The 20,672-nt window shown below is 34.8% G+C and overlaps 1 protein-coding gene across 2 annotated transcripts in view; it reads right to left on the minus strand.

Annotated features, from left to right (window-relative positions):
• The window catches only part of Dpyd (dihydropyrimidine dehydrogenase), a 1,202,971-nt gene that overhangs the window by 739,759 nt on the left and 442,540 nt on the right, over nucleotides 1-20,672 (minus strand). For both annotated transcript variants that reach the window (XM_045137960.1, XM_045137961.1), the window contains one exon: nucleotides 4,618-4,814. In XM_045137960.1, coding sequence (XP_044993895.1) covers nucleotides 4,618-4,814 — 197 coding nt within the window. The remainder of the gene's footprint in view (nucleotides 1-4,617; nucleotides 4,815-20,672) is intronic.

The following is a 20,672-nucleotide window of genomic DNA, read 5'->3' on the forward strand; positions in this document are numbered from 1 at the left end:
AACCTGTACAACCATCACCACTATGAACATCCTAGAAAAGATAAAAATAGATTTGCCACCTGATCCAGTTATTCTACTCCTAGGCATTTACCTTAAAGACTCCACAGTTTACTTTAGAGATATTTGCTCAAACACGTTTCTCATTGCTCTATTCACAATAGCTAGCAATTGAAATTAACCTAGATGTCCATTCACTGATGAGTGGATAGATGAAGATTTGGTGCATGTATACAATAGAATTCTACTCAGCAGTAAGAAAAAAAATGAAATTCATTAGAAAATGGATGGACTTGGAAAAAATCATTCTAAGTGAGGTCACACAAACTAAGAAAGACAAATGCTGCAGAATGTTTTCTCTCATATGTGACTCCAAAAATGGACCCACTGAAGAACAAGAATATAAATAGGAGTAAGCAGAGGTATTATGAATATAAAAGTAAAATGAGACCAGGAAAAAGTGGGAATAGGGAGGGAGGAGAGGAGGGCAGGCCAGACAGAGTAGGAGTAGGGAAGAAAGTATGGGGTGGGAAAGTAATGGGGGGTTGGGAAATGGAAAGGTGGGGAGGGAAACTATACAAAACTAAAGACTAAAGGAATTAGTACAACAAAATAGACTTCCATCTGGGGACACTGAGAGAACTTGGGAGCTGAGAGGAAAGCCAGTCCTCTTCAGGCAAACCGTCATGGCACTGGAAAGTGCTATGGAAGCTGCTGGGTGACAATGGTCCCCAACAGCATGAGTAAACAGGAGGCCGCACAAGCTAGGCAATTAACCAGCAGGACAAGAAGTACACACTTGTGTAATAGTGGCACATAGCCTTTGTGGGTAACCAATTGCCCTATGATTGACCATGAGGCCTGCTCAGTCAGAGAGAATTCACAATTGGTACTGGGAACCAACTCAGAACAGCATGGCCAGCAAATTCTTAAACCCCAGAGAGGAGCTCTCTCCATTGCTCTCTGGAGACTTAGAAAGGGTGCCCATATCAAAATAACTCAGAATTCTATGCATACCTCCCTTAATAGAAACTACTCTCCCTCTTGTTTGCAGAAACTATGTTGTTTTACAAAAACTGAATAATAATGGGGAGATCCAAGATCCACCTATATGACAAGAAAATATAGCTTGACTGCTCACCATGATATGCCACCTCTACCACATTTACCCAGGTCCAGGCGAAAATGTAGAGGAAGCAGCATCATGAGTATTGCTCCCAAGGCTAGCTAAATAATGGCTTCCAGCTCAATAGAAACAAACACTGTGCTGAGTCAAAACCCATCTTTAGAGAATACAGAGAATGCAATACTAAAATAATCCACTAGCACCCCTGTCAAGGCTCAGGGATTGTTGTGAAAAGGGGACATGAAGATTTAAAAAGCCACAAGTCAATAGAAATATCCTGAAGTACAACACTCATCCATCCACCAGATACTGTTTGAAGCCCTAATTAGCCCACAGTGAATACCAATAACCCTACTGAGGAGGAACCTCAGGGAAATGGGAATTGAGAGGGGATGTAAGACTATAATCTATGTAAAAATGGGATAAGAAATATTGCTACAGCTGTTACACATATACACACACATGCGTGCATGTGCACACACACACAAGACAGAGAAAGGGAGAGAAATTTAATGTATCAGGCTCTCTTGTCATTGTAAAAGAACTCCAGACACATATACCACTTTGGGCATCTGACTTTACTTGGATACTGGGGAATTAAACTTTAGTCATTAGGCTTTGCTAGTAAGCACCTTTAACTGCTGAACCATCTCGGCAGCCCTCTACATGCATTCTTCTTGTTGTTGTTGTTGTTTATTTTTATATATTTGAGAGCAACAGACAGAGAAAGAGACAGAGACAGAGAGAGAAAGAGGATGGGTGTGCCAAGGCCTCCAGCCACTGCAAATGAACTCCAGATGTGTGTGCCCCCTTGTGCATCTGGCTTACGTGGGTCCTGGGGAATCAAGCCTCGAACTGGGGACTGTAGTCTTCACAGGCAAGCGCTTTACCACTAAGCCATCTCTCTAGCCCTTGTACATGCATTCTTGACAATATCTTCAAGCCTTCTTTTTCTCTTTTCTTTTTTTCCTTTTTTTCCTTTTTTTTTTTTTGCTAAGATAGGTTCTTTTATGCTAATGGGTACTTTTGTACCACCGTCCATGCTGTCTATGTGTGTTCCATGTAAATGTGGACTACCATGCACTCTTGTCTCTCCTGCCTCTACCTCTTAAGTACTGGGATTATAGGTGGAGCCACACACCATGCTACCATTTGTTTATCTGTGATGCCATAATGTCTAGTCCTTTACATCTCTTTAAATTCATTTTTTTAAATGAAGACATGATTGAGGAAAAGTAAATTATGAATAATTTGATATATTTACTACAGACTAAAAACAATCAATTGATTGTGTTTAATACAATAGGGATAGCATAAATCCTGGTTATATTTAACTGACTTTAGTTGTTTTCTTAAAAAGCCATTGTGATACTAATTCACCAGGGACCAAAAAAAAAAAAAAAAAAATGTTCAAATGCGAAGAAGAAGGATGGATAACACCTGACATTATCTTTTCAAGCAATTGATTTCAAATACAAATCTAATTTAATGTTTTTCTTAGCCACTTTGGAGCCGCAAAGGATCCAAGTGAGAAGGTAAATTAAGAGGAGAGTTTCTGGTCACACTGCTATCTACGTCCATGCTACACTTTCATCTGTTCACAACAGTAACACAGATCTCTACCCTGGGACAAGACACGTGACATGGGCGCAGTGTTACATACTAGGCTCAGCAATATTCACATGCAAAAGAAAGAAATCAAACTCCAAAACAACAAGGGGAAAAAAATTGGTCATGAATTCAAGTCAGTTTTCCCACATAAAATGTTCAGCTAATGTACAGAAACAAACATTTAGTGCTAATTTATATATATTACCCTCCATTTGGATAAAAAATAAATACAAAGATGCTAACAACCATAATCATCAACTAAAATTGGCAACCCATAAAAATCCACAAACAAAACTGGTTCCATTTTAGGCTTCTTGTGAAAATGCAATTAAGGGGCAAAAAGATTTACTCATCTTCCAGAGTACACAAAAATAATGTTCATATTTTTAAAATTAGCTCACACATTCATGGATGTGAGTAATTGGAAGGAAACTATAATTCCCACAATGTATACATACATGCTGTTAACAAATCATGTTTTCTGAATTAATAAAACTGATAAAATGGCACCAAAAAGATAGGAAATCCTTAGAGCAAAATAAAGTTCTGATTGGGCATTTTCTTTACTAGGGAAATATTTTGTAAACTAAGAAAATCCCATTAAAGTTGATAGTGATTAAGATACCTCAAGATACAGAAATTATGATTTCCTGACAACCAGGGTGATTTATATTTCTTATCCTTTCTAAGAGTTTTTAATAAAGAGATATTTTTGTTTCATTGGTTTAAATACTTCTGTTTTACAAATCAAGTATTATAGCATATGTTATCAATATTTATAACAGTAAAAGCCTCAAAATATTTACATCAATGATATTAATATATTTATGCTATCTTAGGTTTATTTACAATATTTATTACTTGAAATAACATTTATGCATTTATCACCCTTTTTTCATAGGTTTCACAAAACATGAGAAACAGCAAAAATGTTTATCATAGTAGATTTAACTTATTTTTGATATTTAAAATATAAAATTATGGTTTAACAAACAGTTCAGTATCCAAAATAATACTTAAATGTTAAGTATGGAAATGCATATTCCAGATGGTCATATTTTATAATATATGATTTTTTACAAAACACAACACCTTTAGAGAAAATAATTAAAATTTGATTGCCATTATATACTTAACATCTAATTCTTATATTAACTGTTTTAAGTAATATACCTTACATATAAAGAATATTATCCACAATATGTGCATTTATAGTATAAAATTATATTTATTTTCAATAAAGTAAATTCCATTTGTGAAAGTTTGAAAGTGATCAGTTTCCATTTTCATGGATAAATCTCCAATACACTGTGTGACTGAGTCTTGATTACAAGGATGATAAAGATAAACACCAAATATTAAAAAGGTATTAATTATAGAAGCACTACAAAAGTACACATTTACAATTAATATTTCTAGTAGTTTCTGATAAAAATGTAATCAAATACAAAACTTAAGTGATTGCACACTTTGAAACACTATAGCAGGGCAGAATGCTTATGTGGCGAAAGCTGTCCAGAATCTATGAAGCTAGGTTTTCCTTCCAATGTCTATATTTTACAGTTATTAATATTGTTCCACTAAATCAAAGATAGGGATCAAACAATATTCCATATGACTGGTACCTACAGTAAAAAGCAAAGCTTTGCTGAAATGTCTTAAATTCACAGAAAAAGAGACATTTCTAAATAATTGTTTCTTAAAACAACTTCAGAATTTAAAGTGAATGATATAATCACAGTTTAAACATCTGGGATAAAAAGAACATCTAAGAAAAACCCTCAGTGAGCCTGAAATCTCTAAACACCTATAAAGTAACAATTTCACAATCATTTTAGCTCATCATTTTTACACTTCAAACATGAAATAAATGAAGGCATTACCTTAAGCCACCCACATATTGCTGTTTTTCAAATATAGTGATGTCAGAGTAGCCTAATCGAGCCAGAAAAGAAGCACAACTTATACTGGCCGGCCCAGCACCAAACAGGGCAATTTTTGCAGAATAGGCTTCAGGCATTTTTTCTGGGGGCAGCAGAGAAGGATTTCTTATCTGTGGGATATTCATTGCTTTGAACACCTATGAAGAAATCAATATCCATGATTAAAATTTTTAAATTATACTTTACATCCTCAAATTCAAATGTTTTAAGACCATTTGAGTTTTAATTAGCTACAAGAGGTACATCTGCAATATTAATATAAAGATGATATACTTAGAAGTTATATTTTCTCAGATAGATGTCCACTATGGCTGACTTTTGGTGACTAGGGTTATATCACCTCTAGGAAACATTTCCGACTCATCTTCCTTTCTTCTACCTCTAGGCCAAATTAGGTACACCTCTTTTGAGCTAATTCACATGCCTCCAGCATAACTTCTTACCAAAATGTGCGTGAGTTGTTTCATTGTCAGTCAGCACAGTGACATTTCCTCGAGTTAGGATCTAGGGCCTCTGTAAGCATGCTAGGACTACCCTGGTACATCGCAGATACTCGTTCTTTTTGGTTATGGTGGGTTAGCTTTTGAACCACTAAAGAATACTGAAACAAGTAAGCAAGCATAGAGGTTCAAAGCTTGAGAGTGAAAGTAAAATAGCTTAGAAGGACGATAACATGCTAGGAGCTACCTCTTCCCAGAAGCCATTTGCCAGTTCTTAGTAGAAGAAAAGCCAAGAAACTTGAAGAAAATCACAGCTCAGGAAAACCCGCAAGAGAGACTTGGCAATATTCTAAACAGAAGGGATATGATGTTTGGGAAAGCAGGAGGCCAGTAATGTGGAGCAGAAGACAGTGCAGAAAATTAGTTTAACTCTTACTCTCTGCAGCACAAAAAAAGTCAAGGGTTCAAAGAGATAACCTCTGTAATGCTAGGGGTAGCTTTCTGCACTCAGGATTTAGAGAAACAAAAGCAGGACCAGGCTGCTGAAGAGGAGGTTGCCTTAGTAAACACCATGTAGACAGCTAGAGCTTCTGGGGCCCTCCACTCTGTAAGGGGGAACAAACCAGGAAAAGCAATTGGTCCTGCAGTCAGTATATTTCTAGATTGGTATGCTAGTGAGATGTCCTTACCATCTTCCTTTTCTGTCTACCAAAGGGCAGGGTAGATCTTCAATGAAGGAAATTAGTCAACAAAAGGATTAGCAAGTTGTTATTCAATGCCTTGCTTTGAGTAATACATCTAGGCTTTCAAGACAAAAAAAATACAAATCTAGATTGAAAAGTGTATGTATATAGCCATGTGTGTATGGTTGACAGACACACACCTTGGGATAAATAAAGATTAATGTATATGGAACAAGTTGAACTTTCATGATGGAAATTTGTTACAAAATAAAAGAAATATTAAAAGAGAAAGTATGTGAAATTAAATTTCTTTCATTTTGTAGAAGACTGTATGAAAAGGAAAGAAGGGCTGGAGAGATGGATCAGCAGTTAATGTGATAGCCTGCAGCGTCTGATGTCCTGGGCCTGATTACCCAGTATCTATGTAAAGCCAGCTGCACAAAGTGGTGCATATATCTGGTTTGCAGTGGCAAGAGGCTCTGGCAGACCCATTCTCTCTCTCTGTTTCTCTCCCTTTCTATCTCCTTACAAATTAATAAAATAAAAAAGCAAATGAATGAATACACACACACGCAAAAACACACAAACACACACAGAGACATATATACATATATATATATATAAATATATATATATATATATATATATGCATACACACATACATATATATACCACACACACAAATAGGTTAGTGAACTGGAAGATGAGGTAAAAAGGCTGTCATTGTCAAAAGATGAGAAGCAAATTGGGAAGAAAACATAGGAAAATAATGAGAGAGAGAAAAAGGAAAATATAAAAGGATCCCACAAATGCAAAATTGATTTCCTAAAAGAAGAGGGAGAGGGTGTGAGGCAGAAACAATATTTGAAGAGGAATGGGTTATGGAATTTCTTAAATTGAAGGGGCAGATTCAAAAACTTCTAAAACCTTATACAAATAATATATAAACAAATACAATATTAGCAAACCAATCAAATAACTAAAAAAAAAAAAAAAAAAGTAATGGAAACTAAGAATTCAAACAACCAAAAACACAGACAACATATTGCTAGTGAGCCACAACAGGCTACCAGCTTCTCACCAAAGGGAATTACAAATGTCAGTATGAAATGATATTTTTAGCAAACTGAAAATCCTAACATAAAAGTGTATTTGGAAAGAAAATATCCTTCAACTACTAACATTTTCTGAGAGACTTTGTTGGCAAACAATAAAATAAATACCAAAGAATAGTGATACAAAAAAAGAAAAGTTCTTCAAGAACAAAAAATAAAAGAATATTAAAAATTTTAAATATATGAGTAAGTGAAAATTTATATCAAAGTAGAAAACAATAATATCTATAACCCGGGGTTAAAGAAAAATGAAAATGGAACTGCTACCTAACCTAATTTTTCTATTTATGTATGTATTTATTGATTTTCTTTTTGTTCAGTCAGCTTTATGTGTCTGGAATTTTAATTTCACATATTTTCTTTTCTAACTTTTCATGCTTAATTTTTTTGATGTCATTCAATTTTCCATTCTTGTTCTTTAATGAGGCTAGAGAAGTGAAATAGTTCCCACATACCATACCAGATCATAGCCTTTTCAGCAAAGTGGTAAAACTACCCATTGAGTTGGGATCATTTTGTAATACATCAATTTTTCTCTCTCTTCAGTAACTACTAAACCATATCTGAAGAATACAGAAGTAACTACTGTGGAAGAGTAGAAGCTAAACTAATGTAAATGAGTTTGGAAGGATAGGCCGGCAAAACAAAAAATAAGTCCAGGTAGATAAACATATTAGGTGTGAATAAGATAAAATTTCAATTACAACATTAAAAGTTTTAAAAGATACTGACATCTATTCCTAAAAACAAAATGAAAAAAGATGGGAGAAATTACCATACAAACACTAACCAAAGAAAGATGCTCTATGTATAGCAGACATAAGTAAAATGTATTACCAGTGTTAAAGTGTATTTCATAGCAACAAATCCACAGATGAGATTTTACCTTTATGTATGTATTTTATCCCTCAGTATATAAAAATAAACTTGGCAGAAGGAATATATCAGGTTACAGAAGTAGCCCAGTGGCAAACCAGATCCATAACAGGCATCTTCTCACTATTGTCTCTTTAACATTTGATTACCAATAGAAATAGAAGTGACATGACTGAAATCATGTAATGGATAAATTATAATTTTCACAGACAATTTAGCAGGGCTATGTGTATTTCATTGTTTAAAACAATAAGTTTCGGGACTGGAGAGATGGCTCAGTGGCTAAGGTGCCTGCTTGCAAAGCCTAACTGCCTGAATTTCAGTACCCACATAAAGCCATATGCACAGAGGCACATGCATCTGGAGTTTGTAGCAGCTGGAGGCCCTGGTGTACCAGTTCTCTATAGTTGTCTGTCTCTCTTCTCTCTGCTTGAAAATAATAAATAAATAAATAACAATAAGTTTCTCTTCTTGAGGCAATCCAGTCAACGATCAAGCCCGAGACAGAAGTTGACTATACAAATGAGGAATGTGTGAATCAGGCTTGTCTCATACATACCTTATGTCACCAACAACATGGAATAAATTCTGTCATTCAACACACATAAGGAACATGCAAATGACCTTGTATAAAAAGAGTATTGTCTATGGATAACAGAAAGCCCCATTTCTCAGTCTGGGCCAAATATTCCCCACAAAAGTTCTGAAAACATTTTGTTATTGTAAATCCAATAGTTTATTACTTTTATCAGTAATTATCTGTTCTCACTCTTGAACATAAAATTGAATGCATCTTTTCATTTCCATGGTTTTTACACAAATAAATCCATATAAAGTATATATACATAAATATGTATATATCTTTAAATTTTAGTTGTGTGTGTGTGTTGTGCGTGTGTGTGTGCATGCACACGCAAGTGCACTAGGACCTCTTGCTATTGCCACTGCAAATGAACACCAGATGTTTGTGCCATTTACATGGGTGGCTGGGGAATTGAAACCAGGTAGGCAAGTTTTGCAAGTAACCTTTAACCACTAAGGCATCTTTCCAACCCAAGAGTACAGACTTGAACTGATGAAAAGTTTAAATCAGTAACACAGTCATTATTTATTCTCAACTACAAATTAGAATTTTACAAACTGTAATTACACATTGATTTTCTTTCAGATTGTTTATGAGCTGGTGCATACCTTTTCCTTTTGTTTCTTTCTAGGCAAAGCAAATAGAGAATTAAATACTAATGGCAAAATAAACTATTTTACTGAAATGTTAATATAATTGTATGACAATCTGTTATATTTAAGTAAATTAAGTTGTAACATATTTCTCACAAGTAAATATTTATGTTTTAAAGTGTGCATGTAAAATTGATGGTGGAGAGATATAGTTCATTTCTCTTAGGAATTAAATAAATGCCTATTTTCACATTTAGATGAGCATTCTAAGCTTTATGAATTAATAATTAAAAATTTAAATTCCCATGCTGAAACTTGTCCTGTAGAAATTAACCCTGCATTTTATATTTATTTTTAAAGGAATTATTTGTTGCAGCGCTTATGGAAAGCAGAACTTATGACCAACTATGAATATTTCCTGTTTAAACCATTTATTATTACTTGAAGTTAGTGTGTGATAAGCAAATAGAGTTTATAAAATGTCTTGCTACATTAGCTCAAAAGAAAGAAATAGTTTAAAGGTATTAAGTGTATTCCAACATGAATTTTTGCTATTAGTATGCAAACAGTAGCAATTACCATACATATGCATTATTTATAATCATTTATTTATATTGATATCAGCATTATTTAAATAATGATGACTAAAATTTTTAAGAATTCTTTAAAAATGTCACGAAGTACAAATACTACATCAAAGCATGCTCATGGACTTCCTGTTAGTAAAGAATTGGAGTGTCTCAGCTTGCGCCCACCACCAATGCTATAAGGACTATAGGCAAGCCTTAAAATAAAATGTAGTTTGCAAGCTCAGAACATTTGTTGAAAAATGAATTATGAAAGGATAGTTGTACTCCACATATTTTCTAGTAGGCTTCCATTTTGATATTTAACTTCATCTAAATGTAAAACTCAAATTCTGACAATTCTTCAAGTCATTGTTTCATTTGTGTACAATCTAAAGGAATTATGACAAGATAATATCCTACTTTTTATTCTGCTGAATTTTTTGCATGAAGAATTTAATAAGTTGGATAACAGACAAGTTGTCTGTATTTTCAACACTGGAATGTAGAAAGATGTAGTGATGGTTAATCTATAGTTGTTAAGTTGACAGTATTTAGAGTCACCATGGAAACAAATTGCTGGTCACATCTATGATAAGTTTTCTACATTAGATTAGTTGACATGAGAGGATACACTGTAACTGTGGATGGCACCATTGCAGGAGCTTGGTTAGTTGACTGAAAAAAAAAAAGATAACTAGATGAACATTAAACATCTATCACTTTTTGCTCACATGATGAGATTTGCTTGCTGCTTGCTCCTTCTAGGATTTTGAACCATGTCAGACTTTCCCTTGAATCTGTAAGGTAAAAGTCAACCACTTCCTTCTTTAAGCTGCTTCTGGTTGGGCATTTTGTCCCAAGAATTGGAAAGTAACTGGTAAATATGGCAATCTGTGTACCCAAAAGTAAGCTGCCTTTAATTGCATATCTTCTATGAGCTCTTAGCATTTTTCATCTAAACGTCCTTTCTGTAAAAATGTCAAAGGAATTTTGGTAATAGTGACTGTATTGATCATTAGAAAAGCAATATATTTGGGATTTTTGATCAGCAGTTTTATTCATGATTAAGCAAGGGGCATCACAAGTGGAAGTATGATTTACACATTTTAGAAATGAAGAAAACTTCAGGCATAAGCAAATATTTGGTTATCAACATTATTAAAATATTACTTATTTATTTTTTTCTGTTGTTAAAATGTTCATTATTAATAAATATTGTTGTGGTCCCTCTATCTTAGGTACTGATATGCATAAAAATAGAACATATAGTTAGAAGCTCTGAATAACGGAGTGCTTGTGTATCCTAAATATACATAAATTATGACAGTGTAATTGCTTGGTAGAAGGTTAATTTTTACAAATGGTGCTCTTGGCAGAAAGTAAGCCTATGCATAAGTAGGCAAACCCTAAAATAAAACACACATGTTATCTTGGAATGCATTGCATTTCTTTGAATACCAGATATAAAATTTAAAAAGTAATAATGATTCTAGCAATTTATTATAAGAAGGTCATGATTAATGATGGTATCTTTCTATGATTAATGTAATAACACTTTTTAAGGCACTTTATTTTCTTGTATTTAAAAGCACTAATTCATATTTTCTATTCTTATTTCATAATACATACTTTTATGATTATAACTCAATGTTATATTTGAGAGTTTGGGTTGAAGAATTTAATTAATTAAGTGGTTCAAGATGAGCAAAAATAATTTAAAAAACTATATATTCAAACATTTTATTTTAAGTAGCTTTACTCACAAAACATTAGACACATGTTTAAGGCAATCAATGCAATCACTTTTACCTTCACAATTTTCTTGACATAGAATATTCCCCCACTTTCAGCTGTTGTGTTTAAGGGACACCTTTTAGGAAATTTCATTTCTTCAACTAACATCCATTTCTCTGTAAGCCATTTATGAGGTAATCCTTCATACTCTCACCCTCATCTTTCTCAGACTTTCATTAAATCCTTTCTTATATATATTTCTATCTTGTCCATCACCATATCCTTAGAACCCAAATACCACCTGGTGCTGAGTCAAGGGGATATATGTTTATTCTTATGGTTGGATTCAAAGTTGCCAGAAGCCATGCAATAGGTTGCGGTTGCTAGTTATGGTATTCCAAAAATGCAGAGAGACAACTGCGTGCTGGTGACATGATGGACTGGACAGGTCATTCTCAATCCTATTAGTACTTGCTGACAGTCTTATATTTACACAATTTTTCTAGAAATAGTAGCAATAATGAATAATTAAGCCAATTCTACTGATTATTAAAATCATGAAAGACTACACATTTTAGGGTAGCCAAAATGCAAATAAGCTTGTATGTGATATGACATAAAATTATACATTATGCTATTTCCTCATAGCCCAAGTTTTATTTGTGGATTATATCACCTTTAATTTTGTCATTTATCTCATTATTTTAGTATGATTTTTGTGCTATCTTACACTTTTGCCATTTACTATCTATCTGCCTAAGATACACACCGTACACTCATTTTTAATCTTTTCTGTGGCACACAATTTTCTCAGCATTAATAGATTTTTATTTTAAAATGATTCCTTATAGGACTTGGGTATATGGCTTAGTAGCATAGCATTTGCCAAATATATACAAGGGCCACAGTTAAGAAACACATATTCAAATTACTGGCATTTTACAGTCAAACATTTGAAGTTTGATCTATGAGTTGTTTCCTAATGTGTTTCTAAGTTTAGAACACAATTTTTTTATTGCTTTCATGTTAACAATTGTAATATTTGTCATATTTTATTTTGTTGTATCGCAGGAAAATTATTCTTTCACTGGATGAATAACATTCATACTTATCAGCTTCTGTTTTGGAAATAGTGCATGATCATTTTGTTTGTGGCATGCCCAATAGGCTGGCCTTTTCTTATGCATGAGAATGAGAGAGTGAGAGAGAAGGAGAATTGATGCACCAGGGTCTCCAGCCATTGCAATTGAACTCCAGAGGCCTGTGCCCTCTTGTGTGCATATGTGACCTTGTATACTTGCATCACTGTGTGCATCTGGCTTACCTGGGACCTGGAGACTCAAACATAGGTCCTTAAGTCTTTGCAGATAAGTGCCTTAACTGCTAAGCCATCTCTCCAACCCCATTTTTTTTTTCCAGACAGGCTCTCATATATTCTATACTAGGAATTGCTATGTAGTTAAAAATGGAGCCCAACATGGTGGCACACACCTTCAATCTCAGTATGTGGGAGGCAGAGGTAGGAGGATCATTTGAGTTCAAGGCCAAGCTGAGACTATATAGTGTATTCCATGTCAGCCTGGACTAGAGTGAAACTCTCACTCAGAAAACCAAAATAAATAAATAATAAAATAAAAATGACTTTCAATTCCTCATCCTCTTGACTCTACCTTTAAGTGCTGGGACTAGAGGCATACAACTCCATGCAAGGTTTATGTGCTATTTGGGAATCAAACCCAAGGCTAAATAAGCTACATCTTTAACCTTGGTTACTTTTGATAGCTGTTTTTTAGTACACGAATATAATACTATCACTCTATATAATTTGGATCCAGGACATTTTATAGTTTATGTTGTACAATTGATTCTTTGTTTGTTTGATTGATACAGACTTACTATATAGCCAAAACTGGCTTTAAACTCAAGAACTGTCTGCACTTCCCTCTACAAGTGATGAAATTTCAGATGCTGCCAAAATGCTCAACTAGATTTCTTAAATCAACCTAGCAAGTCTTACTTAAATTGCATAAATTTCTAGTAGATCTATAATGTAATGTCATAAATTTATAAATGCTATCTCTGCATTTTTCACAAAGCCTTTTGTGGTTATGTCATATAAAATTAGATTTTCATTTTAATTTTTAACACATCAAAATGTGGTATTCATTATTTTAGTGTCACTCTTTACATTTAGTAAATTGAATGATTTCTTTTCTCAATGCTTTATTATTTCAAAAATTTATTTCACTATGATTCTAGGTTTGTTTTCTTCATCTCAGTAACTTTTTAAAAAAGGCGAATGTACTCTGATTTCTCTTCAGGTCATATAAATAGTTCACCTTTTACTAAAAAGGTGAATGTTTAAAACCTATAGGTAGGAAATGTAAGAAAAATGAAAAATGTCTTCATCAATGTACTTACTGTCAAGGAGAACAACAGTTCAGTATTCTAAGTCTGAAATGTACTTACCTCCCACTTCTGACATTTGCTGATGTTGATGGGAAAACTAGAGTATTGCTTCTTTTCAAAGAGGGTCTTGCTATGTAGTCTTTTGTTGCCTGACATTCAGTACGTAGAGTAGGCTGGCCTTGAATTCATGTCTATCCTCCTGCCTCAACTTCCTGAGTGCTAGGAGATTATCAGAATGCATTCCAAACCTGAAGAGATGGCTCAGCAGCTAAGGCATTTGCTTACAAAGCCTAACAACCGTGTTCAATTCCCCAGTACCCACATAAAGCCAGATGTGCTTTGGCACATGCATCTGGAGTTTGAAGAGGCTGGGGACTCTGGAGTGCCCATTCTCTACCTTTCTATCTCACTATCTCCTTCTGCTTATAAGTGAATAAATGAATGAATGAATAAAATACAACCCTGTACCCAACCACCTTTCAATTTTGAAGTAACAATTTTTCTTTCTCTGGATTCATTTGTTATCGTAAGTATTTCATAACATAATGATGATCTTGTTTCCAAGTGAAGGACTTAAAGCTTCCATTTCTTCTGAAAAAAATCTCCACCTTAACTTCCTTAAGGTTATCTCTCTGCCTTTCTATTTCCAGAACCTTTGTTCTTTGTATTTCTGGTCTTTTAAGCTTATCAACTTCTGTATTTTATTATTTATTTCCTTGTTTCTTTCCAGTGTTTGTGTAGAATTTCTCTGATAAGTTTCATTTTGTGTTTAGTTCACCAATCTGTGGTTCTACTCAGTGCAAAATTTAACTTTTCTACAGAAATTTTCATTGCAGTAAATATGTAAATATTTCTACCAGTCTTTCATATTTAACTTAATGTTATATTTTTCCTCATTTTACTATATTACAATGGGTATTGCTTCAAATCTATTCTGTTTTGTATTGTTTGAGGTAGGGTCTCACTCTGTTCCAGGATGACCTGGAACTCACTATGGAGTCTAAGGGTAGCCTGAACTTACAGTGATCCTCCTACCTCTGCCTCCCAAGTGCTGGGATTAAAGGCATTCACCACCATTCCTGGCCAAAACTATTCTTGTATAGGTCTGAGTATAGTATTATCTGTATTTCATGAGAATAAAGAAAGTCTTATCAACTGAATGCTGATTCTGATAGGCAGCATTAGCTTTTCTCCTTTGTTTTGTACACCTGGTATCTGATTTCTGCTAAGTGGTTGTCTGTTTTTCACTTCAAGTCTTGTTTCCTGGCAGGTCTATGGTAGCCCCTTCCATCTCTACTTCCTCTTTCTATGTTATCTTAAGTGAAAATCTTTTATTGGAAGCCTAAATTCCAGATTCAAGGTAATATTTGTGGTACTGAAGAAGATATCATCAGACCAACCAATTAACTACCCAAACTTTTTGGCTATCCAAGGCAGTTTTAGGTAAGTGGCAGATCTATGTACTTGCTGTACCTCATTCTTTTCTATTTTTATTTTACTTTACATGTGTATGTGGTGTTTGTGTGTATGAGCCAATGTATGTGAGCATTTCATATGCATGTGAAGGTCAAAAGTCAATGTTAGGTGCCTTCCTCAATCCCTCCCCAACTTTACACTTTGAAACAGGATCTATTACTGAATCTAGATCTCATTGATTCAGCTAGAATTGTTAGATACCTACTCCTCAGTGTTGGGATTATAAACATTCACCACCATTAGGGTTATTTTATGTAGGTTTTGGGACCCACACTCAGGTGCTGATGTCGTTCAGTAATCCATCTCCCCAGTACCTGCACCTAATACATTTTGTTGTTGTTGTTTTCAAGGTCTCACTCTAGCCTAGGCTGACCTGGAATTCACTATGTAGTCTCAGGGTGGCCTCGAACTCACAGTGGACTTCCTTCCTCTACCTCCAGAGTGATGGGATTAAAGTCATGTGACACTATGCCTAGTATTGCATCTAATTCATAAATTTTCATTTTATTCATTTTACTTGATATGCATTTTTCATAGGGTCTTGTTAGGTAGCTCAAGCTAGCTTTAAACTCAAAGCCACCTTCCTTTTGTATTCTATAGAAGGCTGAGATTCAGGGAAGTTCCACCATGGCTGAGTAATTCCTAAACATTCAAAGAGGTGGATAAGTCATGTCTTTAGCATATAGGATGACACCAGTTGTTTCCCCAGCAACTATGAGTGATTATGCTGACTCTAGCAGAGTCAAAGTCTCCTACTTAAAGCTGAATATTTCTATGGCATTTCTGGCTCTAAACCCATATTCTTCTTCCTTTTCACTTCAGCTTTTAATTTTGTGTGCATGTTATATTCATTTAATTACCATTATACTTTACAGTAAAATGAGTGTTTCAAATTTTAACTCATAGCATGACTTTCACAAATGATTCATGCTAACATTCCCTTGTGTTATTCACTTTTATAATATTCATCAAATGTATTTGTGGAAACATAGACTATTTTAAGTAATTAAGACTGAAGCCAATTAAAGTCAATCATTCAAAAATGTTTCCATATAATACTGTATATATTTTAATTTGTAAAAATCAATTAAGGAAACATAACCAATAGCAAATGATCTTAAACATCAAATTTTGGTGAATTTCAGTTACTGATCCCAAGTATAGAACCTTATTTTATATATTAAAGCTCTAAGTCTCAAATATAGCTTTATAACTAACTGACATATTGCACTAAATGTTATTTAGTAATTCATCTAGCCCTACCATTTTGTCATTAGTCATTGTATAAGCATTAAATATATATTTTTTTTTTGATTTTTCGAGGTAGGGTCTCACTCTGGCCCAGGCTGACCTGGAATTCACTATGGAGTCTCAGGGTGGCCTCGAACTCATGGCAATCCTCCTACCTCTGCCTCCCGAGTGCTGGGATTAAAGACGTGCGCCACCACACCCGGCAGCATTAAATATTTTTAATCAGTTCCTAAAGAATTCAAGTGAAGAATGTTAGACATTTAGTGAGATCCACCATAACATTTCTTTCTAGTAATCACTGAATTAATAAGAAAAAGCCAGAGCCAAATCATTGCTTAACATATATGACTGTATTTATATTCCAGAATGTTACATTTCACCAGAGTAAAAATTATTTGTTCTATTACTATTTAATTTTTTAACACTAGCTTACTTTTCCTAGAAATAATTTAGTTGTTTTTTTTTTTTATTCAGGCATGTCAGAAGACTTCATAGCTATTGATGACATTATATTATTAAATAGGTGCAGTACAGAGAAATTTTCATGAACATATTAGAAATTTGGGACCGTAAGTGTGAAATCTCATTAATCTAACACTATTGTCTAATCTATATCCTGTTATAAATGACATGAACAAGGTATTGACCATAATCAGTGGTTTTTATTCATGGTCCTGATAATTCATCTCTGTTATATTTTCAATAAATGGACTGATAAGTTTTTATTGATCAACTTACCAAACTGTATCATCAGTGTGCAAAACTCTCTCAAAAATTTATTGAGATAATATCCATCAAAAAATCAGACTTCTATTTCCCAAAGTAAAATAAAACTACAGGTAAAATCTTTATATATAACTAAGTAGGTAGTACTATGAGCTTAGGAACTGAAAACTCGAGTTTATATCAAGCTTGTACTTATAGACTAGAAACATTAACTAGCAAAAATAAGATCTTATAAAATATTAGAAAAAAAATGAAGCATTAGCATTTTTTTCTAGTTCTATCGCTTAACATACATGAGGCTGTAGAAAGTAATTTTATGTAGTCACTTGGTACTCGTGTGAGGGAAAGATAAAATTTACTTGTAAGGTAACTTTGGGGCTGGACAAACTATGTCTATAATTGGGTCAGGTAGTTTAATATTAACCATAATTTAATCACATTGATCTTAAGTATTCTTACATCGAAGCTAGCAAAACATTTAGATTACATGATTTGTGGGTTGTGTATCAATATTTTGAAGTGAGATATTACAAGAACAAATTGGATTGTTTTAGAAGTAGAATATGTTATAATTTTACAATTGTACCATCCAATACCTTATTTTACATTAACAAATTGCAATTTCCTAAAAAATACCATGACAAAAATTAAGAAAGACTGGGCTAACAACTAATTCAGAATGCCTGTGGAAATATTTATATCTTCAGTTTATCATGTAGCATCAACCAGTTTTTTTTTTTTTGTAATTTATTTATCCTTGATCAACAACAATGTATTTCAGGACCTATAGCTTGGTGCTGTCATGTTTTTTATTAATAGCATTTATTCCATTTACACTTTATTTTTTAAAAAGTATTTACTTGGGCTGGAGAGATGGCTTAACAGTTAAGCACTTGCCTGTGAAGCCTAAGGACCCCAGTTTGAGGCTTGATTCCCCAGGACCCATGTTAGCCAGATGCACAAGGGGGCACAAGCATCTGGAGTTCATTTGCAGTGTCTGGAGGCCCTGGTATGCCAATTCTCCCTCTCTCTCTCTGCCTCTTTTTCTCTCTGCCACTCTCAAATAAAAAATAAACTAAAATTTTAAGAAAGTATTTATTTGAGACATACAGGGAAAGAGAGTGAGTGAAAAATAGAGAAAGGGTGAGAGAGAGAGAGAGAGAGAGAAGCACAAGGGCTGCAAACAAACTCCAGGCGCGTGCACCACTTTATGCATCTCACTTTTCATGGGTGCTGGAAAATTGAAAACAAACCAGAAGGATTTGCAAAAAAGTGCCTTTAATGACTGAACTATATCCCCAGCTGCTGTTTCTCCTCTATCTATTTTTGAACATTTATTTGAACTAAGCATAAATAACACATTTTTCTTTATTTAAATTCATTCGTAATCAATTTCTAAAAAATAGGAACACATCATGTATCTATGCAATAGAATGTGACTATCTGATACATGTAAACACTGTAGTATTTATATAAAATTCATTGTATGCATATGCCCAAACATTGTCATACCTCTATGATAAAACTAGCAGGAAGGGCTGGAGAGATGGCTTAGCGGTTAAGCGCTTGCCTGTGAAGCCTAAGGACCCCGGTTCGAGGCTCGGTTCCCCAGGTCCCACGTTAGCCAGATGCACAAGGGGGCGCACGCGTCTGGAGTTCGTTTGCAGAGGCTGGAATCCCTGGCGCGCCCATTCTCTCTCTCTCCCTCTATCTGTCTTTCTCTCTGTGTCTGTCGCTCTCAAATAAATTAAAAAAAAAAAAACTAGCAGGAAGTCCACCAGTTCATAACCTCCCTGATCTAGAGTGAGAGTTGCAGGCTAGTCTTGGCAAGTTAATGAGATAATGTCTCAAACTAAAACAAGAAAGAAGGCTGGGAATATAGCTTTGTGTATTGTGTGATAGTTGCTTCTGGATTCTATTCCAAGTTCTGCCAATAAATAGGTAGGTTAGTTCAGATAGGTAGATAGATAGATAGATAGATAGATAGATAGATAGATAGATAGGTAGATAGATAGATAGATAGATAGATAGATGATAGAGAGAGAGAGAGAGAGAGAGAGAGACAGATAGGGAGATGATAGATTAAAAATAAAACAGTTACAAAATATACTAGACTTTTGGGTAAGATGGTGACATAGTAGCCACACCAAAGCAGTGTAGGGGGTAAATAAGCACAGGAATAGCAAAATACACCCTTCTACTGAAAAATGAAGGTGTATAAGGAATTATCAAACTCAGCAGAAAAGCAGGAGAGACTGAGAGCTTCTAGCAACAATAGAAGAAGACAGACCTGGCTCCCACAGGGCCCTGTCCCACTTGGCTAAGAGGCTCAGCTCAGGAAGCCAGGTGAAGGGATTTCCTACCCACACCAGACTCCTCGAAAACACCTGAGGGGGAAGACAGCAGGGAACAACTGAGCAGCTCCTGGGGAAGAGAATCAAAGGGATCAGATATGCAGCACTGTTATAACTTCAGGAACCCTCCATAGCCTTCCTTCCTCAAATAGGAGAGCCTATAACTGCTGCAGACCTGGGGAAGGGAGATCAGCCACACAGCAACTAGATAGGCAGAGCAGTAGACCCACTGACCAAATGACTAAGCTTAGCTGAGCCTTCAATGAGGGACCTAAGCAGGCATACAAGATAGATGAAACCAAAGCTATCCCAAAAGGTAACATGGACTACTTATACCAGGTTAGCCCTTGCCATAAAGCCCAATGTATGGACCTGCATTGGAAGTGCTAATTGCACCGTCCATGTCAGAGCAGATTATATGTTAGATCTGATCAATGGTCAGCTTTGCCATTCTTTTTTTTTTTTTTTTAAAAAACTTTTTATTTATGAGAGAGAGAGAGAAAGACAGAGAGAGAGACAGAAGAAGAATGGGCACACCAAGGCCTCCAGCCACTGTAAACCAACTCTAGATGAATGTGCCACCTTGTGCATCTAGCTTATGAAGGTACTGGGGAATTGAAACTAAGTCTTTCAGCTTTGCAGGCAAGAACCTTTACTAAACCATCTCTCTGGCTTCCCCCACTTTTCTTATTTTTCCTTTTTTAAAAATTAAATTTTGTTTTTTTAATTTTTATTAACATTCTCCATGATTATAAAAAAATATCACATGGTAATTCCCTCCCTTCCTCCCCCCACACTTTCCCCTTTGAAATTCCATTCTCCATCATATTACCTCCCCATCTCAATCATTGTACTTATATATACAATATCAACCTATTAAGTACCCTCCTCCCTTCCTTTCTCTTCCCTTTAAGTCACCTTTTTAACTTACAGGCCTCTGCTACTAAGTATTTTCCTTCTCAAGCAGAAGCCCAATCATCTGTAGCTAGGATCTACATATAAAAGAGAACATGTGGCGCTTGGCTTTCTGGGCCTGGGCTACCTCACTTACTATAATCCTTTCCAGGTCCATCCATTTTTCTGCAAATTTCATAACTTCATTTTTCTTTACCACTGAGTACAACTCCATTGCATAAATGTGCCACATCTTCATTATCCACTCATCAGTTGAGGGAATTCAAGGATG

Source organism: Jaculus jaculus, chromosome 19 (assembly GCF_020740685.1).
Source record: "Jaculus jaculus isolate mJacJac1 chromosome 19, mJacJac1.mat.Y.cur, whole genome shotgun sequence".
NCBI lineage: Eukaryota > Metazoa > Chordata > Mammalia > Rodentia > Dipodidae > Jaculus > Jaculus jaculus.